This window comes from Hemiscyllium ocellatum, chromosome 5 (genome assembly GCF_020745735.1).
Source record: "Hemiscyllium ocellatum isolate sHemOce1 chromosome 5, sHemOce1.pat.X.cur, whole genome shotgun sequence".
Classification (NCBI taxonomy): Eukaryota; Metazoa; Chordata; class Chondrichthyes; order Orectolobiformes; family Hemiscylliidae; genus Hemiscyllium; species Hemiscyllium ocellatum.
Window position 1 is genome coordinate 42,586,432 of NC_083405.1, and position 12,036 is coordinate 42,598,467.

The 12,036-nt window shown below is 38.9% G+C and overlaps 1 protein-coding gene across 1 annotated transcript in view; it reads right to left on the reverse strand.

Moving 5' to 3' along the window:
• itgb8 (integrin, beta 8) overlaps positions 1-12,036 on the reverse strand; it is a 100,195-nt gene that overhangs the window by 68,035 nt on the left and 20,124 nt on the right. The window contains exon 6 of the mRNA XM_060825306.1: positions 8,204-8,362. Coding sequence (XP_060681289.1) covers positions 8,204-8,362 — 159 coding nt within the window. The remainder of the gene's footprint in view (positions 1-8,203; positions 8,363-12,036) is intronic.

Below are 12,036 nucleotides of genomic sequence, written 5' to 3' on the forward strand. Positions count from 1 at the left end.
AAGGGTGACAAAAAAGGAACTAAAAACTGGTCAGATTTCTACTGATAAGCATTTATTTTTCCACTTTTCAGCCGGATTGCAATCACCACATTGGCTGCATTTTCCTTTGAGAAATAGTGGTAACATATTATCTTGATCACTGTTTGAATAGCTTTGTAAATTGAATTATAGAACCAGCCAGGCCATCTATTGTGGTCATTGTGACAATGCACTACTGCACCCACCATCCCTTAATTAGCTGTGAATCATGGCATTTTTGTTTTGTCAGTGTATTACTGAGAAACAGTTCCTGGAACGCAGGTTGGATACAACACCCTACTATTAAAATGTTAGACTAGTTATTTGCCTTTTTAAGCATCTCTCTTGTTAAATTCAATCTGAAGTTTGGGTTTTATTCTCTTCCAAAGTTTGGTGAAGGGATGGGGGAGAAAGGGGGCAGTGGGAGGTAGTTAGGGCAAATACTACTGGAGTAACACAAACAGAATTGAAATGAAAACATTCAAATTTTGGTGTATAACAAAAAAAAACTCACAAAATTTAGAAACTGAAAGTCAATACTTTTAAAATTTACACATTAATAATAACTTAATTTTCAATTTCAATAAGTGGCTATTGTCTTCGTAAACTTGGCTACTCGGATACAGCACTTTGAGATTTCCTATTAAAGGGCAATAAACCCTCTTTGCCAAAATCTAGCTTAACAAGTATTTTAAAACTGTGATGTGCATAGCTGCTAGTGTACATTAACTTGATGGATGTCAATGCAGTGAAACAATTTTTTTTAATTGCATATTCTGGTTTCCAATTTCTGCACCATTCTAATCTGGAAAAATTCTTTGAAGTTTACAAATATTTCAAGATCCTTTTCAATGTACTACTAGTACTGAATACTTGTTGTTTTCCCAGTTGGTTCTTTGATCCATAATGATCACAAAAATGTTTGGAGATTCCTGCACAGGGTCATATTACTGAGATTAAGATACAATTATAAGAAAGCAGCTGGAATTTTTAGGAGGAGGAGAGATTTTGCCATAGCCATTTAAATCCTCTGTCAGTTTCCACCACTGGGGTCAGAGCTCAATCACTCCACTGCAATCCTTTGATGCCTCCAACCCCAAATCCCAGTTCAGTGGGCTTCATTAAATTTTACCGTGTGTGTGTGGGTGTGTGTGCACTGCTCCCCAACAGAGGAGCTGGAATAAATAATCCTGCACCTTGCCTGTGCACACTGGTTATCTGAATTCTTTTGAGGCCCTGCTTAACATTACTACACTGATTTATTTGTTAGTAACAAGACTCTCAAGGTATTTGCTTTGAAATTACTTGTAAAACATAAAATTGTAATCTATATTCTAACACATTCTATGCTCAGTGATCAGGTAATGAAAACATAAGATAGCGCATTACTTTGCTTCTGAGACACCCCTGTCTTATTCAACCACCTCACAATTCCTATCTTCACATTTTGGCAGCAAAACCAGGAGTATAGGAATTCCAGACACAAACAGGTACATCGAATAGATATTTGTGCCAGAGGAGCCTATAATATTGGCCTCATTATTGGGTTGCAGAAACTCTAACGAGAGGTAGTATTTACAATGTTTGACTGCTATACTACTGGTATTGGAATAGGCAATATACAATGTAATTCTAACAGCTACCTCAGAAAGGGAAATACAGACTAATATTAGTGTCAGTCGCATTTCAAGATCATACACAGAAAGTTAGGAACAGATGACTACTGAAGAGGAAGGAAAACCAAAGACAATATTTGAAAACTTTACACGCTGCCAGCAATGCACTATAAAGGACAGAGGCATCACGATATGCTCATGACCAATGATGTCATAGGAATTAACAACAATCAAAACAGGAGTTTAACCAGGATTGAGATTATTTCTACTTCTCACTCCTACATATAAGAACTAACAAGTAAGTAACGGAGTGGATTTTAACTTTGAAGCCATAAGGGAATCTAGATATAGCAGATTTATTGTTAGTTGTAGAACCCCTCTATTTTTGCTTTGGGAAGGAAGTCATACAGTATGGGTGACGGGTGGCTGATCTATTACTGACAGTTTTCTGCCATATTAAAAACTGAAATCTTTGCAATGTCATTTTTTTGAATAAAATTGTGTGCTATATCAAATAAAGTCATGCAGAGATGTTCTGAAATTCATATTTGAGCTATGATATAGTGAATGGAGGCCAGCTGATATGCTACTGTTATTCCAATTTTTTTTAAAATTACGATGATTATCCATGAATATTGAAGCAGTCAATAAATTACTTGCCAACAATTAACACACAAAATTTGCAATCCTTTTGAGTGAGCGGAATTAAATGATGAAAGACAGTGCATAAGTTTCTCCTGGATTCCAATTTGTTTTGGGAATTTCTAAAGTAAACGGTGTAGGACAACTCATGTATCAGATTAAACAATCACAAATAAACACTCAAGTGCTGAGTCATTCATCTGGAATTTCCCAGAAGGGTTTGGAATAATGGCACAAGAGTGGCATTTCCCTGTTGAATTCAGAGGTTAATAACATGCTTAGCTAATTTCTATCAGTAAACATTTCCCACATACAAATTTCCTCAATCATATTCATAGCTTCAAGATACTTTTTTTGTGAGTTTGGAGAAGATTTGTAGCTCAGATTGAGGTTCTGGATGTAGGTTTACTCGCTGAGCCAGAAAGTTCGTTTTCAGACGTTTTGTCACCATACTAGGTACCATCATCAGTGAGCATCCGGATGAAGCACGGGTGGTATGGTCCGCTTTCTGTTTATGTGTTTAGGTTTCCTTGGATTGGTGATGTCATTTCCTCTGTTGAGGTCAGGAAATGACATCATCATAGGAAATGACACCACCAACCCAAGGAAACCTAAACTCAAATAGAAAGCGGGCCATTCCAGCAGTACTTCATCCGGATGCTCACTGATGATGTTACCTGGTATGGTGATGAACCATCTGAAAATGAACCTTCTAGCTCAACGAACAAACCTATATCCATACTTTTGTTGCAACTACTGCTCAATAATGTAGCTCCCCATCACCGCAAAGAACAGCTCACATGTTTTCTCAAAATTTAAGCAAATAGAGTGAGAGGGAGGGTTATGCCCAAAATCTAATGTTTATATTGACTTGACACCAGTACAACCGGGTTTTCTAAAGTTTGAAGTTGATCGTCATGATTTACTTAAACTTTTCCTTGATGGAGGTTTGAAAACTTGTCAACTAAAAGTGCCAGAAACCTGAACTAGTATGGACTCCTTCATCCTTATTCCCAATTTGTTTCTAACTATTAACTAGCTGGAGTGGCCTTCCCAAAGGGCACAGGCCTGCTCTGCACAATTAGGCAAGACATGATGTGGAGGTGCCAGTGTTGGATTGCTGTGGACAAAGTCAGAAGTCGCACGACACCAGATTAAAGTCCAACAGGTTTATTTGAAATCACAAGCATTCAGAATGCTGCTCCTTCATCAGGTGACTTTACTAGTGTTGTGTGACTTCTAATTAGGCAACAGGAAGAGGAGAAGGACAAGCAAGAAAATTAGGGCTGGATTTCCACCATCGGGATAGAATGCTGGTGTCAACAAATTTTCCATCTTGGCAAACCCATTATTACATAATCAGGAATGTTATTCTCACTCTAAATGGCACCAGGTGCGGCTTGCCAGTCCTGGAAGCAGTTTCGGTGCAGAGATGCACAAGTATGGCAATGGACTGTTCTCTGAAACTTTGTCTAAGTTATATTAAAAGCTGTTTGGCGCCCAATCCTTCAGCAAACTCAAATTTCATTTCCAAGTATCATCTCCATCCTCCCTGTCCACTCACCCAGAATGCACTATTCAGCAAATGAGCCAAGTTATGGAGGTTCATAATATGTGTTTATTTGTGACCCTGGTTTTTGAAGTAGAGGAAAAAATATGAATTTTGGTTTCTACTTCTGTGAAGATCTCCCTTTCTTTTCACAAAGTAAAGGTCAGAAAGCCTTTCTGAACATCAATTTCAAAACATCACTTATTAGAAATCATGTGATTTCAGCTAAATGACTAATCAACATGGGAAGAAAATTGCGAAGGTGTTTGCAGACTTGAATTTTATCCATTAGAGAGAGGATTGAAAGGGGACAGGAAGACTTTCATGACGGAAAAAAAAGGCACAGAACAGCAGATCTGTTATTATGTCTCCAAACTGTCAGAACTGGGAGTCAACAGCTAGGAGACTGTTAAAAACAGCAACTCTGATGATATGGGAGTCAGTGGGAAGAAGGATGCACAAAACAGAAGATTATAAAAGTGTTAGAAGCGAAAACACCTTATAAGAGTGTGGAAGATATGTGATTATTGAATCCATGATTGAAAAAAGAAGTGAGTTGCATTAGCAACTTGATTAAAGTCTCAGGGAGTGACATTAACTGAAAAAAAAGCATCAAGTTAATGGACAGCAATTTGCTTAAGGAAATGAACACAGCCATACCAGTTGAACTAAAAGCTTCAGATGGAGACAGGAGTCACTTTTCACTGAAGTCTGAGCATCTGAGAGGGCATGGCTCAGGTTAAAAAAAAATGACTTCTTTTTCCTGACATTTGCAAACAGAACAAATGCACAAGAAAGTTACAGATAGGTGCAAACATCAATGAGTATTTACAATGAGGGATTTTTAATTAACCAAATATAGACTGGGATTGTCTATAAAAAAGCAGTGAGGGATGAGCATTCCTAGACTATGTTCAGGAGAATTCTGCAACAGTGTCTGCAGAGTCCAACATGAAAAGAGACACTGCTGGACCTGGGTCGTGTGAACGAGGCTGGCCAAGTAGAGCAAATGTGTAAGGGGAGCTTTTGGAGAATGGTGATCAGTCTAGCACAAGGTTTAAGGAAGACTTTGGAGAAGAATAATGGATAATCTAAAGTAAGAATAGTTAAGAGGGAGAGAGAATGGGACAAGAACCAGCTGAGACCAGAAAGACTGGAAGAAAAGGCAGTTGGGGATACTTGTGGCTGAATATTGGGCTGTACTTAATGAAGAAATGGCTTGTACACATTTGAGATATGTTACTGCAAAAGGAAAGGTTAGAGCACATAAACCCAGACCTTACAACACAAGGAAAGACACAGGGTTTACAATAAAAAAGAAAATATGTGTATTTATGACAGTTGTTAGGTAAAAAATACAACTGAGAACCTAGCTAAATACAGCAGGTTCAGAAATTGGATGAAAAAGAAACCAGAAGAAGCAAAGAGGATCCATGGTAAGAAAGACTGGTAGCTAATAAAAAAAATCCTAATTTTTCTGCAGGCATACCAGCAATAAAAGGGTGGTAAAAGGAAGAGTAGGGCAAGCCAGAACCACAGGGAATGGATTTATCAAGGTAATGGTCATGGCTGAAATATTAAATGAATTCTTAGCATGCGTCTTCACACAATGAAAGAGATATTACCCAGGTGATGGTAACAGTGAAGGAAACTCAGTCACTGGAAGGATTTGAAAAGATTATAAAGTATTGGATATACTCTCAGCCTTTAAGTTGTCAAGGCTCAGACGAAATGCCAGAGGACTGGAGAATTGCAAATTTTTACCCATTCATGGGCTGTGGGCAGCACTTATTGCCTTCGGGATGGTGGTGGTGAGTTGCTTTCTTGAACCACTTTGGAATAGGTAGATCCACCATACCATGAGGAAGGCAGTTCCAGGATTTTGACGCAAAATAAAATGAAATGCCCTTGTTCAAAAAGGGTTGTAAGGATAAACCCAACAATTACAGACCAGTCACTTTATCTTCAGTAGTGGGGAAATATCTAGAACCAAATCATTCAGGATCAACTTCATAATCACATGAGTTAAATGAGGGAGATCCGGCAGGGACTCCTTAAGGGAGAATACTGTTTAACTAACTTGACGTTGTTCTTGATAAATGCAACATGGGGAGTCAAGAAGATGTAAGAAAATTTGAAGCTTGTGGAATAAAGTGGACAGTAGTAACATATAAAGAAAATTGGCCAAGAGATAGAAAACAATGAGAAATTGTTAATGGTTATTTTTCAGTCTGGAGGGAGGTTTGTACTCGAGATTCCCAGAGGTCAGTTTTGAGACTGTAGTTTTTCTTGAAATCTATAAAAGTTGATCTTGCCATACAGGGAGCAATTTGAAAGTTTGCAGATGATACAAACATTAGAAGCTTTATAAAATGTGAGAAGGACAGTGTAAAACTATAAAAGGACATTAACAAATTGGTGGAGTGGGCAGATAGATGACAGATGAAGTTTAAATGCAGAAAAGTGTGAGACCGTACATTTTCATAGAATCATAGAATCCTTACAGTGTGGAAACAGGCCCTTCAGCCCAACAAGTCCACATTGACCCTCCAAAGAGTATCCCATCCAAACCCATTCCCCATTACTCGACATTTTCTCCTGACTAATACACCTAACCTACATATCCCTGAACACTTGGGCAATTTAGCATGGCCAATTCACCTAACTTGCACATCTTTGGACTGAGAGAGGAAACCGGAACATTTTGATAGAAAGAACATGGAAATACATTATAAAATAAGTGACACCACACCAAATGTTGTGTACAAAAAAGGAGACTTGGACAAATATATGCATAAGTCACTGAAGCTGACAGCATACATAGAGCAAGCAATTAAAATGGACAGTATCCTGGGTACTATTAATGGCAGCATAGTGTATCGGAGCATGGAGGTTATGCTAAAGTTGTAAATAACACTATTAGCTCTCAGCTGGAGTATTCAGTACAGTTCTGGGCACCATTTTTCAGGAAGGAGAGAATGGATGTGGATGCTTTGGACAGGGTACAGAAAAGGTTCACAGGATGTTGCCTGTTATGGGGGATTTAAGCTATGAAAAAAGGCTGGATAGACTGAGTTTGTTTTCACTGGAACTCAAGAGGTTGAGGGGCAACCTTATAGAAGTTCATAAGATTGTGAATGGCATAAACAGAATGAAAGGTATGAGACTTTTTCACAGGATGGTGGGGTTAAAATAGAGGTGGAAGGCAAGTTTTTCACACAAAGAGTGGTGAGTGCCAGGAACCCGTCACCAGAGGAGGTGGTGGAAGCTGACACAACAGCAGCATTCAAGAAGTACCTGAATGAATACATGAATAGGAAGGGAATGGAGGGATTCGGAGCCTGTAAATGAAGACAGTTTTAGCATGGAATAGCAAAATGTGGCGTTGTGAGCTTGGAGAGTAGAAGGGCCCTGTATTGCTCTTTGTTCTTTGGTCCTCGGGTTGGGAAATGGTTAACCTTAATTTCAAAGGGAATGGGTATAAAAATAGGAAGGTCTTGTTACAAATTATACAAATATTTGTCAGATCATGCCTGGAACAATTGGGTACTGATACTGGACATATCAGATACCAATCAGCAGGGTATCAAATGACAAATCCTGAAATGCTCTTTAAGAAAAGTTAAATCAAAAATCTCTCTTGGGAAACAGTAAGATTAGATTTACAGTGTGGAAACAGGCCCTTCGGCCCAACAAGTCCACACCGACCCGCCGAAGCGAAACCCACCCATACCCCTATATTTACCCCTTACCTAACACTACGGGCAATTTAGCATGGCCAATTCACCTGACCCGCACATCTTTGGACTGTGGGAGGAAACCGGAGCACCCGGAGGAAACCCACGCTGACACGGGGAGAACGTGCAAACTCCACACAGTCAGTCGCCTGAGGCGGGAACTGAACCCGGGTCTTCAGGCGCTGTGAGGCAGCAGTGCTAACCACTGTGCCACCGTGCCGCCCACAAAGTGTTGCACTTCCTACACACCTCTTCACACTTCTTCACCTGGTCCAAATCATTATGCAGATATTGACAGACAGAGTTCAAGAATATTGGGGGGATAAAAGTAATATAACCTCAATGAGGTCAAACCCAGTTTCTCCAATGTGAAAAGACTTTATGCCAATTCAGTTCACTGACCTCCTTTTCTTGAACTAGTGACATCGATTATGTGTTTTGAAAGCATAAATATCTTTTTAAAATCCCTTTATAGCAGACAAACGGACACCTTTGGACAGAAAATTATTACATTGTTGTACTGTTCCTAAAATATAGTGTCAGCCGGTGAAGGGCATCTTCTACATGCATTTATTAAAGGTACTACAATATATTTTCATTGTATTTAGCTAAAGTAATAAGAGGTACTCAAGTTACCTTACCATAATAGTTGAATGGGTGTACATATTGTCCTTTAGGTGGCAGTTCCCATCATTAGGCAGGACAATGCCACCCAATTTGCTGTCAAGCGCCAAGTGAGATAGCTGATCAGTTATCATTAGCAGCAAATGTTTTGCTTCCTTACGCCATCCTATTTGATTCTAAAGCAAAGAAAAGGCCAAATTGAATAAACCAGGAAGTACATAGAAACCATTTGTACTGCTAGACTGTAATGTCGCCTGACTTGTCAGAAAATCTCAGTCAAAAATGGAACTTGAATCTTGGGTCAAAAAGTGGTAATAAAGGGAAACAACATTACATAGTCCAAATTTTTTTATGCTTATTTCAAAGCCCCTGGATTAACATTTTTGAACTCAGCACTAGTATGAAGCATTCCTACAGCAGGGACAGCATAGTTTAGACACAGAATGAAGCTATCTCAAATTGGCCACAAAAATGAAGGGCAGGTTTTGCTATCATTGAATAACAACAATGGCAACATTGGCCTGGATGATGGAGATAAACCGACATTTCAAACATTTTCCCTTTCTGTGTCATTTTGTCTTTTTTCCTTAAAAAAGCTCATATATCGCTTATTAAGACTGGAGTCCTACAAATGAACTTGCAGAGTACTTCACATCAGTTTTCCAAAATAAAGCAATTAAAACTTTGCGGGAATTAGCTCACCCACTAAGTTGGAGGGAATTCAATAGTAGAACAGTTAAACTCTGACACAACATCTGTTCAATATGGATTCTAGTGCAATTGTTACATTAATTGTTTCAGTGTTTCAGCTGGTGGGGAAGGTCTGCTATAGAATACTTACACAGACTGAAACTAAACACCCGCTCCATGAATGATTAACACTTTCATCAGCTGACCAGATGAACTGCTGAGAAACTGAACTGTATGTTTCATTCTTCCTCGTGGGAATCAAACAAGTTTTCCAACCATGCAAGTAGGAAGTAGGCTAAAAATCACCCAAAAATAACTACACGAAATTTTCAATAAAGCAATGCAACAGCTAATGTAACTTGAAAATGTGAATTTCATTGTTTCAGATTTCAAATTTTAGGAATTGATTAGACACAAGAGTTCAGTTTTAATGATGTATCTATAATATTAACACTAATGTATATTTACACCATGCCTTAATCCCAATGCACTTTTCAGATGTAGTGTAAAACAAGCCAAACAAAGAAATATTGGAGTAAAATCTTGTTTAAAGACATATGTTTTAAGGAGTGGTGCAAAAAGGAAAATGATGTGGAAAAGTAAGGATGTTTAAGAAAGGAATTCCAGAGTTTAGGGCCTAGGCTGCTCAGGGTACAAACATTAACGATGAAGTGACTAAAAATTGGGGATGCTCAAAAAACAAAGACATGCATTTATAAAATTCCTTTCACAACCATCAGATGACTCAAGGCATTTTACAAGCATTGAAATATTTTTCAGCTGTAATTATTGCTATAATGTTGAAAGCAAGTTTTGCACAGCATGCTCCATCAGTGTGATAATGATCTGATAACCTTATTTTGTATGTGATGCTGTTTGAGGTGAAAGGGTTGTCAGGACATCTGGATACCTGCCTTGCTCCTTTCTGAAATAGAAGTCTACCTGACTGCACTGACGGGCTTTAGTTAAGCATTTCATCTGACTTACAGCACATCTGACATTTTAGGACAATACTGCACTGGAATGTCATTGTTGATTTTTGCATTTGGATGCTGCAGTGGGACTTAAACAAACAACCTTTGACTCACAGTGTGCTAACTCAGGCACAGTTGGAATTAGACAATTGCAAAAATCTCAAGGGGGGTGGTGCTGGAGGAGATGAGAGTGAAAGGGCAAGGTCGTGTCAAAGAGGGATTTAAGAAGCTTAACTTGGAGTTAGCATAGTTCAGCAAGCACAGGGATGAGAAGGAGACAGTATTGGAGGAATCGTTGAACAGTATTCAGTGTTGACATCTAACCAGTAATGCAGTTAATGACCTCAAGTTCATGCAGAGGCTAGCCAAAAGTGCAGTGGAGTAATCAAGTCAAGAGGTAGCAACAGGCATGAAGGAGGGGAGCAGCAGAACAGCAGAGCTGTGGCAGGACAGAGGTAGGCAGATACATTGGTGATACCGGATGGTCTTTTGACAGTGCAAATAGGTCGCTGCAAAGTCATCATAGGGTTGGAAATGGTATTGAGGTTTCAAACGGTCTGGACTAACTTCAGATATTTTGTCAGAAATAGAAAGGAAGTAAGAAAGGAATGAAGTTTATCGTGAAGACCACTGCTTTCACCCTATTAACGTGTAATACAAGGAAACTTTCATACATCCGGTATTGAATTTCAGATAAGCACTCTGGCAATTCACAGACAGTAGAGGGCATGTTACTGCTAATGATGAGGTGTATATGTGGAAACTAATGTGCTTTCAGATCTTCTTGACAAAAAGGCAGCACTTAGAGATGTGCAGCACTGAAACAGACCCTTCGGACCAACTCGTCCATGCCAACCAGATATCTGAACCTAATCTAGTTTCATATTCCAGCACTTGGCCCACATCCCTCTGAACCCTCCTTATTCATATACCCATCCAAATGCCTCTTAAATGCTGTAATTGTACCAGCCTCCATTACTTCCTCTAGCAGCTTATTCCATACAATCACCATCCTCTGCATGATAAAGTCGTCCCTTATGTCCTTTTTATATCTTTCCCCTCTCACCCTAAACTTATGCCCTCTAGTTCTGGACTCCCCCATCCCAGGGAAAAGACTTTGTCTATTTACCCTTTCCATGCACCTCATGATTCTATAAACCTCTAAGGTCACTCCTTAGCCTCCGACACTCCAGGCAAAACAGCCCCAGCCTATTCAGCCTCTCCCTATAGCTCAGACAAGATAAAGGGGGCCACAGATTAATTCCCAGGAGGGAACTGTCGGAATGGGAGGAGCAACTGATGGTTATTCTCTGGCTCCAACTTGATTGATGAGGTGAAAACTGTCATATTAAGCAGAACAATATTGGAAAAGGATTTTTGACTTTTATCACACTCACACAGGATGCTACTTGTGAATCTGATAAAGTCTGTTTCAGTACTGTGGCAAAGGCAGAACGCTGGTTAGAGAGACACAAATATAAATTTTCTTTAAAAAAAATCCTTCAAAACTCAAAAGCCGCCAAGAATGCCATTGCATAAATGATTTGTTTTGCTCAATTGAACAGTTTTCTATCATCAGAGCTAGATTTACAGTCTTGGTTATGATATGGACAGTTAGGCAGTTGATGAACCATTTAAAATACAGAAATCAAATATTGTCGTATGCATATTTTGATTGTTCAATTGGAATGAATTGACTGGTATCCAAAGTAGAACAAGTAGAAAATTTAAGAAACATCTTTAGTTTTTGTTATTTAAATAAGCAAAGCATGCTAACATTCACATTCCCATTTTTAGAAGTGGGAAACATTCACAACATATCTCAACCATGAGTCCAGGACAAAGTGTTGTCACACCACATTGATATTTCTGTGCTTCACAACAGCTATTCTTATGGTGCTTTGAAGAAGGAAAATGAATAATTTGTACATTACGTTAAAAGGTTCTTGAAAGGCTAAAGGTTTTATCATTTTAATGATATTAGTTTCACTAACAGGAGTGAGAAACTGACAAGCAAAAGCAGTTAGCATGCAACATTATCTGAAAAATATGCCCACAATGCACTCGACACTGCACGAGTGTTACAGAGGTGAAAGTTTTGCTGAAGGTTTTACACGAGTTGATTCACATAAACCCAAATGTAGAACCTCCAGCACTATAATTATTTAGGCTTTGAGGCACTTGGT